We start from the raw sequence: 19,495 nt of genomic DNA, 5'->3' as shown, positions 1-19,495 counted from the left end.
TTTACTTAATTCTCGTTGTTTGGTCTTGGTCAATTTGTTTTCTTTTTAGAAGTTTTCTTGTATGATGCTTGTTAGATTTGGTCATGTACTTAGATTTTCTTATCATGGTGTTCATATCAGGCTAAAAACTATCAAACTCCGATATGGTTTGTATAGATATTTTTATGTTATGTTTAAAGTTAGATGCACTTTAGATTTGAGTAAGTGGGTTTTGATTTGTGTGGGCTGTTGGCTTATAATTTAAACTTCTAATTTGTTTATGGAGTCCAACTTGCAGTTTCTTATTATATTACTCATCAGAAAAATTGTTGTTATGAAACTATAATTTTAGGTTCAGATTGTTCTATGTTTTTTCTATCCCGTTTCTTTTTGTTTATTTGTTTTATACATCAGTTTACATTTCACTGTCCTGATATCTTTCCTTGAAAATGCTGAAGCATATACGTTATTTTTTATGTTTAAAATAGATGGAATGTAGTTTTAGTGGTAGTGTTGGTGGATTCATTCCTATTTCATTGGACATTGAGGAAAACACTAGTCCTTTAGTGCCTTCCTCTATGAATACCCCTACACCATCTCTCCCTCAAAGTCAAAAAGAGCCAAGAAGGCTACCAACCAATCTCATGTATGGGATCATTATACAAGGATTAAACCTGTTGATCCCATTACACCTAAAGCTCAATACAATTATTGCTTCAAAATTTATGGATTTCATTATAAAAATGATACTTCATCAATGTCTTACACACTAGAGTTAAGATTGATGGTAAATGATCTAGTCCTCAAGTGTCAGGACAATATGATCATGAAAAATTAAAGGCGATGATTTCCAATTTTTTTATCCAGTGTGAATTATCATTCAAGGTTATAAAGCATCCGGCATTTGTTAAACTTTTGGGTTATTTAGAGTCTAGACACACATTGTCATCCCGAACCACCTTCCAAAAAGAGTGTATTAGTTTATACAAGGAGGAGAAGCAAAAGTTGAAAGCATTGTTGAGTAGTTAAAGAGTTTGTTTGACCACCAATATATGGACATCGGTGCAAAACAAGAATTATATTTGTGTTACATATCATTATATTGATCAAAGTTGGGTATGACACAAGAAAATTATAATGTTTTTCAAGATTCCTAATCATAGGGGTGAGACCATTGCTTGGATGTTAGAGTCTTGTTTGGCGGATTAAGAGATTAACCGCCTTTGTACAATCACCGTGGATAATGCCTCATTTAATTATATTGTTATTGATCATATGAGGAGGAACATAAGAGATAATGAGTTCACAATTTTATGATACCACTTTGAAAATCTCTGGCTCATTGTATGTGACCTCTAATATGTTATTTCAACAAATTATTACAATTGAGAACACTTTGAACAATATGGGTCAGAGTGAGAATAATATGTTGATGATGATGGCTTCTACTATGAAATTTAAGTTTGATAAATATTGGGAGAAAACGGATAGGATGAACATGATTGTTTACGTAGCTTTTGTCATTGACCCTCGATATAAAATTACAGTCTTGTCATATTGGTTAAAAAGGTGCAAATGGGATGAATGCGGAGATAGAATTGAGGCCAACATAAGATTGCTCATAAATCTTTTGATTGAGCAATACCACAAGTTTCATGAGCTAGGTAGTGGGAGATCAAATATGGCCCATAGAAGTTCCTCAAGTATTATTGGTGATGACCTGGACTGTGAAGATTTTGATACAGATCTAGAGCAATATTTTGAGAAGCAAAACAGTTGAGTACTTAGCTCAGACATGGATAGGTATTTGTCGGATGTGATTGAACCAAAAGTATCCGAGTTTGATATTTTGGATTGGTGGAAAAATAACTTATTTAGATATATCATCCTTGCGGAGATTGCACGTGATGTATTGGGCATTCCTATTTCCACCGTCACATCTGAGTCTGCATTCAGCACCAGTGGACGTGTAATAGACCCATACCAAAGCTCGTTAACGCCAGCGACTATCCAAGCACTAACTTGCACGCAAAATTTGTTGACTTGTGAACCACTTAGTTCTTGGGAGGTGAAGGAGCATATAGAACGCGTTGACATCGAAGGTAAACACTTTTACTTATTAAGTTTGATTTTTTATTATTAATTTATCTATTTAACTTAACCTCTATATTTTTTTCTACTTAAGGTAACATTTTTCCTTCAACTTCAGCAACCTAAGCAACTTTAACTTCAACTTAACCCTCTTCTTAAGGTACATAGGTATCAACTGTCATGCATGCTTCTATTCATAATAGAGCTAAAGATAAGAAGGCAGCTGGCTGCTTTATTTGATATTTAACTTTCGATTACAGGAGATCTACACTGGAAGCAAGTTTCTTTCAACAACATAAATTCAAATTGGCATGTATAAAAAGCAAAAGAGACTTTTTTTTTTTTGCACCTAGTAAATTTGGTTGTTCTTCGTAGTTCTGTTGCATGATCACAAATAACAAATCTGTTTTCCTCTACCATGTGTGTTGCTTATCTTTGTGAATCTTTATTTACTATTCCTATCTGAGAATAGAAATGACAACAGATTATATCTAAAATGAAAAGCAAGTACATGGCTGAAACATTCACCAAAAAGAAGAAATGTAAGTTAACAATTTGAGAATGTACTAGAAAAAAGATTAGACTTTTTATTGGTGAAATAGACCCAAGAACTAAAGCTGTAAGACAGTAATTATTGTAGTGTCTTTATGAGGTTTTGTTTTAAGTTTTATTCTTTTGTTCTTTTCTACTTTTTCACATATATGAAACTGTTTTGTGCATTTAATATTTGTAGTATGAGTCAGTTATGAAACATGAATCTGAGAGTGCTCCTAGAAGAAAGATGAGATTTTTTCTTGGTGATATAGACCCAATAACTAAAGCTGTAAGACAATAATTATTGTAGTGTCTTTGTGAGATTTTATTTCAAATTGTATTCTATTGTTTCTAATCATTATAGCTTTCATTTTTCTATTGTAATTGATGTTGTTGGCAGCTTATGGAGAGACAGTCCAGTAGAAAATTTTCCTCCAATTCTAAATTCAAGATGTGAAGACTAATGCATTTTGTTATTTATAAATTTATGTTTTAGTTTAATTAGTTGTGATGTTTTAATATTTCTTTTGTTCTTTGCAAATTTATATTTTGCATTGTGTGGTAACAACAATATTATTTATTTATTTTGTTCTTTAATTTATTTTTTTTATAAAAATCTTTTAAAAAGTGTTTAAATTATTTAAAAAAAAAAATCTGAGCAATTTAAGCATATCGGTTTTTTTTTTTTTTTAAAAAACAAGTGCTATAAAAACATTTTTTTAAGTTTAGTCTTCTTAAAAAAAAAAAAGTATTAACAACCCAGATTATAGTGAAAATTTCGGGTTTGTAGTGAACAATCCGGATTATGCATATGGTGAAAAATCTGGATATCTACTCGGATTCTTTTCGGATTAATCCGGGCAGATAACCACTCGAATTTTACCATCTGGATCCTATTATGGCCGAATATCCGGATCCGGATCTAGATGCACACCCCTATATTTATGTGATGTGCTGTTAATATTATGATGTGATCCTTTTTAGATGTATTCTCAATAAATAATCATTGTTATTATTTTGATCTAGTCGTCTTCAATAAACATGCTGCAATAGCTGAGAATTTGTTATCAATACTCATTTGTGTTGGATAGCCTCCATAAAACTTTAAATGCACTAAATCTACATGACTTTCTTGTATCCTTATCTTCTTAAATAGGCCGTAGGCGTCTCTTTGGATAATTCCTAGATACTATATACTTGAGTTGTAGTAGAGAATTATTATTCATATAGAAATACGTAAATACAATGCAGATGGCGTTATCTTGATGCGGCTAGATCATGTTGGAAACATTCATCTGCATCACTAATATCAGCAACATATATTGAGCTTGAGGAAAAAGTTGAAGTTGTTGAAGTTCATGGCCAACGGTCATTGGGAGCATCTGCATGGTTCCAATGGCTGTTGTCTAATTATCAGTGACTTCTGATAATTTGGAACATGGGTAGTGTGGGTAGTTACAGCGCAAGTAATAACTAGGTGGATAATCGGATTCGCAATTTATTACTGAGTATAAATTGCTGAAAGCACAAGCCATTAAGCCAAAATATGTCAGTGGTGGTCTCCATTGCTTGGTGGACCATGTGAACAAACACAATTATCTTGCAAGAGAGGAGATACTTGCATTCAAAGAGATCAATTTTTTATTTAGAAAAACGAGGTCGAGGCCTCCTATTATTATAAAGACCTTGACGTAGGAACAACCATGGTTACAACTGTAAAGCCTCTTGAAAGCAAATAACAAAGAAATGCATTAACGTCAAATACAAGGAATACCCAATCTATCCAAACGAACAAGACCCCGAATCCTTCCTTGCACAAAACTGTCATCAATAAAATCTAAAGATCTTCCTTTAGTGCCCTCTTTCGCCAAAAAATCTGCAACCATATTAGTTTTTCTAAAAATATGCCGAAACTGGACATTAAGCGTGCAAATGAGCTCTTGCACTTCCTCCCAAAAATCTCATAAAAACCAATACTTACAAACTCATGAAGTTAGCCATCCCACCACTACACTCAAATCCGACTCAACCAATAAATTTCTTAACCCAATCGTATGACACAACTGCAGCCCATCAAGTAAAGCTCGAAATTCCGCAATTGTGTTCGTTGCTTGGCTATAAAAATAAGCAAATCCCGCAAGAACACATCCCTGCGAATCACGAATAATTCATCCCCCACCTGAAGCACCCAGGTTTCCACAAGATCTACTATCCACATTAAGCTTAACCAACTCCACTTCAGGTGGATGCCACGCAATCAACCTTGATAGCTTTGTACGAATCGGAACAACTGGGCAATTTAGCTCCTAAAGCACCAACAAATCATTAGGACTCATTTTCCTGAAATGTCGCAAGGTACTAGATATCTCCACTAAAGAAACTTTCACTGCACGAGTTATGGCCCTCCAATCATATTTTATATCTTTCATTTGAGCCGCATAAGGAGCTCTCCAAAGAGCCTAGGAAATAATAATGGCAATGATCCCACGTATCCAACCAACTTAAGAAGAACAAGAAGCACGACACCACCATACATTAAGCACCCACATCCAGCCACGGGCAATCGAACCCCACAAACTCCCGCAAAGAAATTCCAAACCTTCCTCGCCCCCTCCCCATCACAGAGCACATGATCCAACTTGGGGAGCAACACAACAACTACACTTCGAAACAATCGAAATACCAAGATGTTTGATCGCATCATCCACAGGTAATGCCTTCCGTCAGGCTCTCCAACACATAAAAGACATTTTCTTCAACACATGATCATACCAAAGCCACCTCTGCCATGGACATAAATTACCGTACTGTCTAATAAGCTACCAAGCTGATTTCGTGGCCGAATGCTTCCAGACGCAAACATCCTCACCCTCACGCAAATGAAAGCGTAACTGAGAAATCTTCTCTACCAGACGCAAATATCATCACCCTCACCCACCACCATTTGCTCGTCCGCAATCGGGCCATCCCCAACCAATTGTCATACCAAAAATTCAGCTTTCCATTCCAAACCAACCATCCCAAATTCCTTAACACAGTAGGCATTACTAGCATGAGCCTTTCCAAAATTGAGAACCTCTCAACGAATACATAATAGTAGCAATGTGAGCATTACCCACATATTTTGTGGAGAAAAAATTCGACCACATCGATCCACCAATAATTAATTTCCATGCAAACTTCATTAACAATGAACTTTGGACCTCAGATAGATCCTGAATACCAGCCCACCTTCTTCCACTAGTAAACAAATTTTGCGCCAATATATCCATTTATGCTTCTTTTTTCCCATGCAAGAACCCCATAAAAAACTAAAACAAATCGTTTTAAGACCTGATAACACTCACTTTGGTAGATTCAACACTGAGAGCATATGAATGTACATACTATTCAGAACATGCTTAATGAGAATAAGCTTACTCCCAAAAGATAAAATCTTACTTTTCCAACCCGCAAACTTCTTCTAAGCTTTAGCCAAAAAATGATCAAACATACGTAATTTCACTCTCCCCACATGCAACAGAATCCCCAAGTAATTACAAGGCCAAGAACCCTCCTCAAAACCAAATAAACGCTTCAGCTCTAATTTTCTTTCAAAAGAGATATTCGAAGAGAAAAACATAGAAGACTTGTTGGGACTAACGAGTTGTCCAGACATACACATAATTATGGATCACCTCCATAAGTTTTTGAATAGAGGTCTATCCACTATTAGCAAAAATCAAGTTATCATTAGCATGCAACAAATGGCTAATCATAGTACCCCCCACTCGGATTAAAAGGCTTAATCCTCCCCAACTGAAATTCTTTGTGCAGCATCTCAAAAAGCAACTCCTCCGACAAAATAAACAAATAAGGTGATAAAGGGTCTCTTTGACAAAGACCACGAGAAGGCTTAAAAAAACCTCTAGTATATGCATTCAACATGACTGAATAAAATGGAGAAGAAATGCAATTACAAATAAGAGATCGCCACTTATCCGAAAAACTCAACATTCGCAACACTTCCATTAAAAATCTCCAATTCACTCGATCATAAGATTTCACCATGTCAATTTTCAACATTGCGTTACCTCTCCTAGTCTTCTGATTAATGTCGTGAACCAATTTTTGAGTGAGAGCCATATTATCAAAGATACTTCTCCCATGAATGAACGTTGCTTGCTCCGGAGAGATAATACTTCCAAGTATCGATGTCAATCTAAAAACCATAAATTTTCCATGATTTTGTAGACCACCGAACATAAACTAATAGGGTAAAACTGCCCAAAACCCACCGGCGCATCCACCTTTGGAATTAGTACTAAATTCGTAGCACCAAAAAATGTCGACAAAGGCTTCCCCTAAAAAAATTATCTCGCCATGTCCTAAAGATCCTGATTAACAATATCCCAAGTAAGGATGAAAAAACTAGCCAAAAAACCATCTGGTCCCAGGCTACTATCTGGTGGAATAGACTAAAGTGTCGTTTTTGATTCTTTCATTGATGGCAACACACACAAACTCTCATTTTCCTGATCCAAAACCGACAGCTACAACAAACTTAAAGACGACTTAACAAATTCAACACAAGTCATAGTAAGGAGATCCTCAAAAAAACCAACCGCTCCATTATGGACCTCCTTCGATGACTTCAACACCAGCCCATTTTTCAAGCATCATTCGGTCCACCAGCTTGTTCTTCTTTTTAACTCTCATCACTGCATGGAAGAAAGTTGTATTAGAATCACCTTCTATTAACCATTTAACACGTGACTTTTGGCACCCCCAACATTTCCTCACGGTGAAGCCACTGCAAATGGCGTTGTTTGCACTTTAATAGTTCAAATTTATGTTCCTGAGAGTAATCTGAACTAACCGACTGCTCCAACAAAAAGATACAATCTTCAATACTTTTTAATTCCACTTCAACTCTACCAAAAGTGTTTATATTCCATTTTTTCAAGGCCTCTTCCAATAACTTTAATTTCTTACTAACCTGCACCATCGGACACCCCCCAACCATCTAGCTCCACACTTTCTTCACCAACGGAAGAAAGCACTAATGAGTACCCCACATACGTTGGAATACGAAAGGTCTTGCCCCCCACCTCCTCTCACGAAGCAAAGATACAAGCATTGGACAATGATTTGAAGAAGTTCTCGAAAGATACACAACGCGTGCATCACCAAACAAATTCAAAAATTTCGTGTTCACCGAGACTCTATCTAGCCTTGCCGAAATCCGTCGACCCCCTAACCTTCCATTACACCAAGACAATCACTGCCCCTCACAAGGAAGATCAATCAAACCACACTCTTGAATACAAGAGTTGAAATCATCTTTCACACGAGACGCCCGCATAAGGCCACCCACTTTTTCATCATCACTCCAAATTATATTAAAATCCCCTTATGAAACATGGCCATCCATCCACATCTTGACCACTTAAAAAATTCCAAAGCTCCATACATTTCTTTTGAAAACAACTCGCATAAACAAAAGTCACAAGAACTCGCATACTCCCATAAACAAACCAACCACACAATGTCTAATTCGACATTTATACCAACTCAAAATCAAAGTCCTCCTCCCAGAATAACCATATTTTTCCTCCAACCTCAGCATGATTAAAAAAGCAAGGCAGTTTCATCCACCTTGCCCACCTACTACATTTATTAGCACCAATAAAAGGTTCTAAAAGAGCCACCATAGACGAGCGGCTTTTATTCAAAATGCGTCAAAATCTACTATTCGGCGAAAGAATCCCCTTAATATTTCATGTAAGTATATTCATCATAATTAAAGAATTTTTTTTGGAGTGAGTCCTCCTCTCTAGAACAACAATAGGTTTTTCTTTCCTTACCCCCCGTAACCTCTTCAAAGGTACATTCATATCCGGGTCTGAATAAAAACATTTGATTGTCATCTCATTAAACTCCTCCTCTGATTCCACATCAGAGATGGCTCGGTATTGAGAAAAAACCTTGTCCTCACCAAGTACCCGTCAATTTGCCAAACAAGCAAGCTCAAATTCCAAAGCTTCATCCACTGCCTTTAGGGAACTCCTGGGAGATAATCGGCCGACAGGCAATTCAGCATGGTCATCGTCTGACGCTTCTTCTATTAGCTCAAACCATCTTCCCAACTGCTCCAGATAATATTTCATCTAATCAATCGCCACACTAGCTACACCACCACACTCTTAAATATTACCAACCCATCTGGTCAAGCAATCTCTCAATGGACCCTCCGACTTTAACACCAGATCAAATTGACTCTTTTTTAGAACCTTTCCATTCAAAGAAATGAATAAAACATCCCTCGAAGTCCTTTCCGCCTCACCTTTACGTTTTTAGATTCCATCTAGAATTTCTGCCCTACGAGAATATGATTTAATCACCGTATCTTCAACCTGCTTTTGCATCAAAGCCTCTTTATCAAAGACCCCTACTGCCTTCCAAACTTGTTTGGGTCTCTCTATTCTCCCATTTTCTTAATTCCCATATGACACCCCTTTTTTCTCATGCCAATTTCGACAAACACATTTATTATTCTTATGGCCTAGTGTTCCAAAAATGGAAGCAAAATGCTAGAAGCGTTTCGAAAAACACATCTTGATAATGACTGTTCTCTATACCCAGTTTACCTAACTAGAACGAGTGCCTCAAAGGCTTAGAGATATTCATTTCAACACAAATGCACGCTGCCTCTGGATGAGTCACACATGCAGTCACATTATCCCTCTTTAAGAATCAACCAAAGCCCCATATGATACTTCGCAAAATAGACGCATGAAAATAGTTAGGAGGCAGACCTTGTAGAGTAATCCAGATAGGAACCCATGGGGAGTCTTTTTCTTTGTTGTAATTCGGTGTCCAATGAAACGTCCTATAAGGCACACCCTCGATATTCGCATTCCCTTGAGCCATAACAATGATGAAATCCTCTTCATTCGACATCCGAACTAAGATGTTCCGAGAGCTTTTCAATTGACCCACCACAGGCATCTCAAACCCTATCGATTTTTTATGAACCCTTGCATATGATCGAGTGAAGGTCTTTGACGCAGAAATTTCAACACAACAGAAAAATGAAAAGGCTCTGCCAATTGCTTGATCTCTGCTCTAGAGAATAGAAAAAATGTCTCCCCATCACTGAAACATGGTTCCCGCAATGAAATATCCACCTCGGGAAGGGTTTATGACCTTGTGACAACAATATCATCAAATCCATGACTAGACGATGTTCCTAGTGCAACCCCCTGAATGCACAACCTGCTTCAACGTGTGATTCTGATTAGAACCCTCAACATAGACACCTTGCTCTGCCGTCATACACGTAGGGCTGGCGACCACTACCATGCAAAACCCTAATTGCCTCTCCAATCCTAAGAGAAAAATTAGATCCTTGCCACGTCAGCGCCTTATAACTATTACGATCCAAAAATAATTCAAAACATCTCTTTGCTCAAAGAGATCAAATAATATCCAAACCAATATACATTGCATTATCTTCTCACTTATTTAAAAAAAGCAATACATATATATATATATATTAAATTATCACTAAACACAATTTGAACTAATATTCAAATCAATTTTTTTTTAAGGGAACCAATTACTAATTATTCAATTTAATCCAAATGAAGTAGGACGAGATTTCTTATTTTATCAAAATTGAAAGAATGAGATAATTTATCTTACAAATTATGATAACTAGAGAAAATTTAATTGATATGCTGCAAAGTGTAAAAAATTACTCGAATTATCATTTGATACTGAACTATCTGTATTGTGAAATCAAAATGTCATTTCTTCTCAAGTATTTTCTATTTTATTATTTCAGAGAAATAAATGGAATATTTTATTCAAAGAACCATAAACAAATAGACTTTAAAGGTTTCAACCAAGTTTAAATATGAGATAAATGGCTGAAAAATAACTTTGGTTTTAGACATTTTCCTCTGTCCCATGATTGCTTGCATTTGCAAGATGTGACTGTAATTTTATTTTTATTTTTGGAAAAATACATTTTTCACACCTAAACCAATGAGTTTGGAATTCTATATTTAAATTATCAAAACTAATATTTTGCACCCTCCATTATAATCTGATTGTTAAAATTATGGTACATCACTCATTTTTTGTATATCTTAACAATTAAAATTGAATTAAGTAAATTTTATTGGTTTAAAAGATACTTACTGCAAATTATTATTTTGATGATATTATATGGCTCCCGACAAGATCAATTTGTTTATTTTATTTTATTTATTCATTTTATTTTCATATTTTTAAATATTTAAAAAACATTCACAATATTATTAAAAAAATATTTATTTATTTATTTATTTTTTATCGGGATCCATCCTAATAGCTTTTCTCTTATATTTTTCCTTTATTTTCTTGAAGGGATCTTTCCTTTATTTATTTTTATTTTTTTATCTTTCATTCCCAAACTCCCACACGCCGTAAAGGCAGGTGCCATTCACGTGCACTTTGATAATCTAAACTCCAGAATTTGGCGCCCAGGAACCCCACCCAAACAAGGGCTTAGGGTTTTTCTCACTCGAACTGTCGGCAAATGCCACCTCCATGAAGCTTTCCTACTTCCTCTCGGACCCTTCTTCCATGGCTCTCTCTTCCGGACTCCGCTTCTCCTCAATCCTACTCCGTTACCGCCCTTCTCTCCCCCTCGCCCCGACCCGCTTCTCCTCCAGTCTCTCCCACAGACGCTCCGAGCTCCGTTTTCTCTCCGGCTCCCCCTCCTCTTCCTCCCCTCCGTCTCGTACCGTTCGGTCGGCTGCCATTAAATCGAGGCGCAGCGACGATGCGGACGGAGACGAGGGGCAGGATGGCAACGGTAGCGTGCTGGTCAAGGGCAGAGTTGGAAACGCCGGTGGTGATGGTGGTAGAGTCGTGCCAACGGAGCTCCACAAGGAGGCCACGGAGGCCTACATGGCCTACGCCATGTCAGTCCTCCTCGGCCGTGCTTTGCCCGACGTTCGCGATGGTCTCAAGCCTGTTCACCGTCGAATCCTGTGAGCTTTTCCTTTCTTCGTTGGGAATTTTTGTTTTATTGGCGTTAAATTTCCGGAAAGTAGGGGAAGAGTGTTTCCAACTTTCTTAATGAGGATAATACAGTTTTTGTTACAAGTAATGAGGATACTGCATTATCATAGGGGCAGATTATTTTTTCTTTTTCAAAAACAATTTTAGTTTTTAAATTTTAGGCACAGTTTTTGTAAACTGAAATAAAGTTTAATAAGAATTTTGTTTTAATACCCTTTTTGATGGATAAATTTAAGAAAAAAATAAAATGGGTGTGCTTTCTCTTTTGTTGGTCGAGTAGTAAAAAGGGAAGAGTTTACATTTTCTTATAAGTAAAAATTTTATTCATCATAATAGTAATAGGCGAAGCCCATGTATACAGGAAGTATACAAAAGAAACACCTAGTTACATTCTAAAGCTAAAAAAGTGACGACAAAAACTCATTGACATCCCCTCCATTGAGTACAATAGCAGAAACCGAACAAAGTAACGAACTTGTAAAGAATGTCCAGAGTTCATCTACATTGCGTTCCCTGTTATTAAAACACCTCTTATTCCTTTCCAACCAAATGCACCACATAATACACAAAGGAATCATCTTCCATGCAGCTGCCACATGGGAGCAAGTATGAAGACTGGTCCAGCTTGCTAGTAGTTTGACCACTGCTTTTGGCATAACCCAGATCAGTCCAGCTCTTCTAAGCACTCCATCCCACAACACTTTAGCCACATCACAGTGTAGAAGTAAATGATTCACTGATTCCGCGTCTTTTTTACACATAAAGCACCAATCCAAAACAATCATTCCACACTTTCTCAAGTTATCTATGGTCTGAATATTCCCTATTGCAGCTGTCCATACAAAGAAAGCCACATTTGACGGAACATGAGCCTTCTTCTTCAATGGAAGAGTTTACTTTGTTATTCATGAAGTTTCCTTTGAAAGAAGATGAGAAAATGAGGAAAGGAAGGTTTCTGTAATTTCTAGTGGCAAATTTGTTCAATTTGCTGCAGTTTGAGGATGCTGTTGTCGATGTTATTGTTGTTTATAATTTAGTTACTTCCATTGGTTTATGTTGAATTCATGCGCGATTAAGTTATTTATGAAATACTTAAAGAATGAATATGGCTGGAAAGCTTCATTCTGTGAAATAATTTGTTATCAAATAATTAATTGCATTTCTAAGATTTTGGTTATGTACTCATTTACCTGATTTGGATGCCACATGTGTGTGGTTATCCTATACATCTACTTGGGTGTTTCTGGGCATTTTTTTACATCTCTTGTATTTTTATTATGCATATTGCACTTATAAAAAAATGACTATTTATGCATGTGTCTGCAGATATTGCATCTGTATTTATAACAAATAGATATCTCAAGTCAATTTTCTTAAACGGTGTAGCTGACAAGTTCTCCCTCAAATTTTCTTTTTTTTTGGGCTACAGATTTGCAATGCATGAATTGGGCCTTTCATCACGAAAGCCATTCAAGAAATGTGCTAGAGTTGTTGGAGAGGTTAAAATCTGACTCCGTTTAATTTTAACTGCCCTAAAAGGATCATATCGTTGCTTTGGTCTTTTGGCTATCCTTGTCTGTGCTGTTTAGTATCTTACTTTGTGGTTATTTATTGCAGGTTCTAGGAAAATTTCACCCACATGGTGACACCGCTGTCTATGATTCCTTAGTGCGAATGGCACAGGTAATAGTGGGAATATATATGTTCATGGATAGGTGCAGAGGATTTGGGGAAGTGGCCAGGGAACAGTTGAGTCCCCAGGCCAAAAAAGTATTTGTGGAGTGTCTTTTAGTGACCTTTTTTGCTGATTTGTATAATTGCCCCACTTAAGCCTACTGAATCATAAAAAGCTTGCCCAACTTGGACCGATAAAGTATGTGTTGTATATTTTTGTGTTTGAAGCTGTTCACTTTAGGAATATGTAAATGCTTTGTTCTTTTTGCTCATTGAGGTTTCCCAACTAGAAAAAGAAGATGATAACTTTCTCATAAAAGAAGTGAGTTTCAATTATTTCCTTTACCTACTCTACTGTTAATCCATGCTCTGGACTTCTGCTCATCTTCACACAGTGCAGATGTATGTTTATGATGCTTTTTTATCATCCTAGGCGAGGCTACTCTTTAAATTATCTGAAATTTTATAGAATCTTAGCTGGCTTTATGCTGGTTTATAGTATTTTTTATTTCAAATTGTAGGCTTTCTCACATGAAGATGCTCTCCTGGCATGATAAAATAAGTTTTCTTTTCATGTTGCAGTGCTTTTGAGGGGGAAGGTAAAACTAATGTCTTGTTTTTTTAGGATGTCAGGATAAATTGGCACACAATTGGGAATGAATAACCTAAAACGATCAAACTTGTATGCAATGTGTTTTACTTCTCCTTTGCTGGGAATCTGTTCACTTTAATTTCTTTAAGTGCAATGCATCAAAGTGCCAATTAGACTGTTGATCTAAGTGGTTTCATTCTGATGTTGTAGCATTAGTGCTCTTAAGTGTCTTGTTTCATTTGTCAAAAGTCAGTAGGCAGACAGGTTTTCATTAGACCCAAAATTTCTTCAGTAGGCAGAAACGTTTTCATTAGACCCAAGATTTATTTGCACTTTCTTTAATGCTGTTTCTTGCAGGATTTCTCCTTACGATGTCCACTAATCAATGGGCATGGGAATTTTGGTTCAATAGATGCTGATCCTCCTGCTGCCATGCGTTACACAGAGTGTAGGTTGGAGGTATGTTCAAGTACTTGCTTACTCTTGATTTAGCTGTCTTGTCTTTTTAAGGTCTCCATACAGGGTTCTGGGTAATGCTTCCTGAAATTTGGTTTTTGGAAGAAGCAGATAATTAACCTCTTGGTTTCTTTACTTAAAAAAAAAAAAAACCTGTTAGTACAGCCTCTGTGGTTTATTGATGATGGATGTTGTTTAGCAATATTTGTATAACTAACAGATGGAAGGATTTGCTAACCTAATCATTTCAGCAACTGATTCCTGAAGAAGGTATAAATAGGATGTGTGATGAAGTGGAAAACAATTGGGTCTTAATAAATCAACCCAACTAATTTCAGACGTTAATCTAAGTTCAGTTTGACACAATAAAATTCAATTTGTGTAAAATGTTGGTGCCTTTTTAATATATTTTACAAATTTACATGAACTAAACTATTAATGTCCATAAAGATATTCCGAGGACAATCATATCGTCTTCTGTGATTGCTTAATTTGATCACAAACTAGAATGTAAACATTGCTGGAAGCTGTATTCTGCTCAACACCTGTCACTAGTAAAAGAGTGTAGCAGGTAGAGAAAGAACCCCTCTATGTTTATCTTAAGGAAGTCCCAAAGAAGTTAACAACAGATCCAAATAGGAAGGAAAGAAAGGAGTGGCAATCCCACATCCAACTATTTCATCAGTGATCATAAGCCTTATTTAAAGTCAATTTGAATGAATATGGTTTTATTTTTTCTCTCTTTTGTGTATGCAGTTCTGGCCGTATTTTATGTGTCCTTCTCATTTCCCAACCGTCCCTCCAAGAATATTCTTCAGTAGTTTAGATAAGAGTGTTTGAACACTGCCCACTGAACTAGTGGAAAATGGTCCTTGACCAAAACTGCTGCATTAGACTTGGGGAAGTATATTACAGCTAAACTACTTCTCTAGCCTCCCTCTACTGCCATTTGATAAGGTGAGAAAAGATTAAAAATAAAAAAAGGAACAAGAATCGATGAAGGATTCAACCTTAATGCTCGAGCTAACCCTTGGCTTGAGAGATTCATGGATGAAAATTTGCCTTCATTTGACCATCTATGTTGCTTCAAGAAAACTGCTAGACTATGGTCGTTTGGGCAAGTTCTTAATAAACATGATTTAGACATGGTTTTTCCTCCTCCCTTTCACTCTCCTTAAATTAAATGCAGCTAATATATATATTTGTATTTTTTTTTTCTAGAAACTACTTCAATCATTCTGAAGTAGAACAATCCAGAGTATTTACTCTGTCTATTACTTGGTTCAGTACGCACATTTCTGTGTGCAGGATGTGTCTACAAAGAGTGTTGAAGTGTTGGTGTCCTTTAAAATGTTTGATGTGAACAACCCTGTTATTTAAGTTTCTGAGCCTTCAATGGGATTTTTAGTTTTCAGGTTTATGCTAAGGCCTGGTTTGGTTTCGTAAACCTTTCAAACCATCTCATCTAAACATCCATACTTATAAAAAAAAAAAAAAATCTCATCTCAAAATCTAAACACAATTGAAACACAAACATTTTTCAATTTTAAATTTTCAATGTTTTCATCTAGTCATTATCTAATCATTACAACTTTCCCAAACTTTCAAGCAAATCACAAAAAAAAATTTAACTTTTTCCAATTCCAAAACAAAAATAATATTAAAAAATTATATTCTAACCCTCTTTTAACTTTATAATTTATTTATTCAACTTTTTCTCTCCCCTTTCCCGAAAGCCCATAAAAATCTTAACTCAAACCATTTCAATGCTATTCACAAATTTCTCATCTCATTTCATCTCATTTGTGTAATCAAACTATGCCTACGATTTAAAGCCCTTTGTTATAGTACCATGAGCTACCACCCTGCAGTATTGGCTTTGGCAAGTTACTAGTCTTGATGCCGAATGTCTTCTTACTGGCATCCTAATGCAGTTGCATTGGATGTTATATTGAAGTATCCTAATCCATTTGCATGACATTGGTGTGGTGATAGAACTCTCAGGATTGCGTTTCCTGGCCTCTTCCGGATTGCTCATGACCAAGAGGCCTTGTTGGTGGATCTTTTGGATAGCTTTGGTGACTCTTTATATTGGAATGTTTGTTTTACTAGAGCAGCTCGGGATTGGAAAATTGGGGCTATTTATGAGCTTTTCTGCTTGTTGTATGCTTTGAGTATTGGTAGGTGGATAAGATGATTTGGATTCATTTGGGGAGTACGAATTTTGCTTTTCGACCTTTGTTCAAGTTTGCTCGTTGGATGATCTCCGATGTTTCTTCTTTCATACTTTATTTTTGTGGGCTTCTGCGATTGTCCTCAGTGGGACTAGTTCCCATGATTTTCTTGTATCCATTTCTAGTTCCTAACTTGTAACTAGTTGTTATCCATGTATACTTCCTGTGTACTTGGGCTTTGCCTGTTTACTTGATCAATAAAATCTTATTTTACCTATAAAAAAAGGCATTCCATTGCTTGTGTTTTGGATACCTGACGTATGTCACCTAATTCCTTGATTAATTAAGTGCAAAATTAGTGTTAATGGTGTTTGCTGGGGCAAGTGTACAAAAGTGTTCTATAGTGCATGATCATGTCCCTTTTCATGATTTATTGTGTTGTACAGAAAGCAGCTATCTTAAAGGATAATTATTTACCTCATTTTTTTTCAGGCACTCACAGAAGCAATGTTATTGGCAGATTTAGAACAAGATACAGTTAGTGCTTTTCCTTATATATTTTTTCATAATCATACTTCAATTTCTTTCATCAATATGATTTTGTGTCATTTGCTTCATTGTTTGCAGGTTGATTTTGTACCAAACTTTGATAATTCACAGAAGGAACCATCACTTCTACCTGCTCGGCTTCCAACTTTGTTGTTGAATGGTTCTTCTGGGATTGCGGTGACTTACTCTGTTCATTTTTTTTATATTTAAATGTCTATTTATGCTTTGGATTTGTTAGTGTATTTTTTCTGCTCAATCATGATAATCATTTTCAGGTTGGCATGGCAACCAACATTCCTCCTCATAATCTTGGGGAGTTGGTAGATGTTCTCTGTGCATTGATTCATAATCCCGAAGCTACAGTAAGTACCCAAACTTTTGTTCTCCTTCTTTCTATTATATTAGAATACGTGACTAATTTTCGAAAGTCAAGTTGTCATCATTACTTTGTTTAAGTTAGAATTGATATTAAAGGTAGGATGGGTTCATTAACTTGAGTTCTATAACTTTTTTATTTGTGTTAGCTGCAAGAATTGCTGGAATACATGCCTGGGCCTGACTTTCCAACTGGGGGAGTGATTATGGGAAACATTGGGTATGTATCATTCTGAGAAGTTAAGATAATATTTACCTCTGGTTTGCTTCCCTACAAACTTTACTGAGTATTGTCCCCCCTTCTCTTGTTTTCCCTAATGGTTGTATTTTCTGCCGACTTTTGTAATTTGAGGAGTAATTCAGTAAAATTTATGGTGCATTGGGGTGCTGCATATTTTGGGTGCTGTTACCTGGTGGTGTGATTTATGTATTAATTTATAGTGTACATGAAGGTAGTTTTATAGCAAGTCTAAGAAATATTTTGGATATGATTACCTACTATTGTTATGATGGTATCTCTAATTTTCTTATGTTTGCATGTGTAAGTGAATGAGCGAGCACATGAAAATACATTACACTGACACATTTATGCCTTGTAATGTATGAAACACATTGCCTGCTATTTGCGTAAACTTGGCAAACCTTTGTTTAGCTTTTCAATTGTATGTAGCGGTTATTTGCAGTGAATGATCTAATCTGTTCATTTTTGTCAAGCATCTTAGAGGCTTATCGAACTGGGCGTGGACGTGTTACAGTCAGAGGGAAAACTGATGTTGAAGTGCTTGATTCTAAAACAAAACGAGCTGCTATTATCATAAAAGAGGTCACGATCTTGGTCCGCTTTCTAGGATTTTACAGTGAATATGCACATTCAAGGTCATATTGTCATTAAAAAGTTAGATCGGTCTTTCATTGTCCATTTTGAATGAAACAGATCCCTTATCAGACCAACAAATCTGCTCTTGTGGAGAAGATAGCTGAACTTGTGGAAAGTAAGGTAATGGTTGTGGTGGAAAATTGAAAATGCTGTTAGGAAAATGTCAATAATTTTTTTAAACACAGCTTGTGATTGGGGAATTTTCATTCTTTACTTTTAAGATGATTATCAATTATTGTCTAGTTTTCGATTATTCTAGATTCCACTTGGCTTTTCTTGGTCTTTGGATGTTTGGTAACTTTCATGCCCTAGATGGATATGGAAGTTTCCGCACTTGTTTGATGTCTCCTGTTCCACTTTAAATATTATTTCAACTCATTGTTTGAGTAATTTACCTGACCACATCTTTACATGTTCCAGTTGATGCCATCTTGGATAATAATAGCTTCTTTAATACTCATTGGGTTTTGTTTAGTGTCAATAAACTTATGTTTTTTATGATATCTAGAGTTGATCATTTGAGCCATTGAGTGAGGTTATCTCGAGAGGGATCCCAAGATGATCTCATGGTGCCGTTTATAGCTATTGAAGCTATCTGTCACCTAAGATACTTCATTCTCAATTTTTAACTAGACCTAAGGACCTATACACTAGGCACCAAAGGAAAGGTGATAGTTCTAGTCGTACTAGAGTAAAAGGGGAGAGGCATTTTTGTCTCCCTATAACGCTAAGCTAAAATCTTTTGATGTAAGAGGGTTGAAAGAGGAAGATAAACACCTCAAGGCCCAAAACTTGCAAAAGAGTGAAGGCAGACATCATTTGTCTTTAGGAAATTAAATTGAAGTTTATGTTTTTGGGTGTAGTTCGTAGTATGTGGGGTTGTCAACATGTATATTGGCGTTTCCTAATGTTTCTATCAGTTTCTTTTGTTTTCCTGGAGAACAAACAGAAAATTCTCAAGTTTGAGAACCAAACAGGAAATAAAGAACATATAGATAATTTGTGAGTCTGAAAATCAAACAGGAAATAAATAAATAATTCCTCTTCTTTCCCACAATTTCTTAGCAACCAAACACTTATAGAGCATTACACTTCCCAAGCATATTGGTCCCATGTAATGACTCAAAGAAGGTCCAAGGC

General features: G+C 36.1%; 1 protein-coding gene across 2 annotated transcripts in view; it reads left to right on the top strand.

Annotated features, from left to right (window-relative positions):
• The first annotated feature begins 11,110 nt into the window (after positions 1-11,110).
• The window catches only part of LOC109008450 (DNA gyrase subunit A, chloroplastic/mitochondrial), a 47,027-nt gene continuing 38,642 nt past the window's right edge, over positions 11,111-19,495 (top strand). For both annotated transcript variants that reach the window (XM_018988545.2, XM_018988544.2), the window contains exons 1-10: positions 11,111-11,627; positions 13,088-13,157; positions 13,276-13,341; positions 14,282-14,383; positions 17,047-17,091; positions 17,182-17,280; positions 17,379-17,465; positions 17,628-17,698; positions 18,193-18,301; positions 18,413-18,475. In XM_018988545.2, the coding sequence (XP_018844090.1) occupies positions 11,182-11,627; positions 13,088-13,157; positions 13,276-13,341; positions 14,282-14,383; positions 17,047-17,091; positions 17,182-17,280; positions 17,379-17,465; positions 17,628-17,698; positions 18,193-18,301; positions 18,413-18,475 (1,158 nt within the window). In that variant the 5' untranslated portion in view covers positions 11,111-11,181. The remainder of the gene's footprint in view (positions 11,628-13,087; positions 13,158-13,275; positions 13,342-14,281; positions 14,384-17,046; positions 17,092-17,181; positions 17,281-17,378; positions 17,466-17,627; positions 17,699-18,192; positions 18,302-18,412; positions 18,476-19,495) is intronic.

This window comes from Juglans regia, chromosome 7, assembly GCF_001411555.2.
Source record: "Juglans regia cultivar Chandler chromosome 7, Walnut 2.0, whole genome shotgun sequence".
NCBI lineage: Eukaryota > Viridiplantae > Streptophyta > Magnoliopsida > Fagales > Juglandaceae > Juglans > Juglans regia.
Note: the sequence above shows the minus strand (reverse complement) of the source record. Positions and strands in the feature narration are given on the sequence as shown.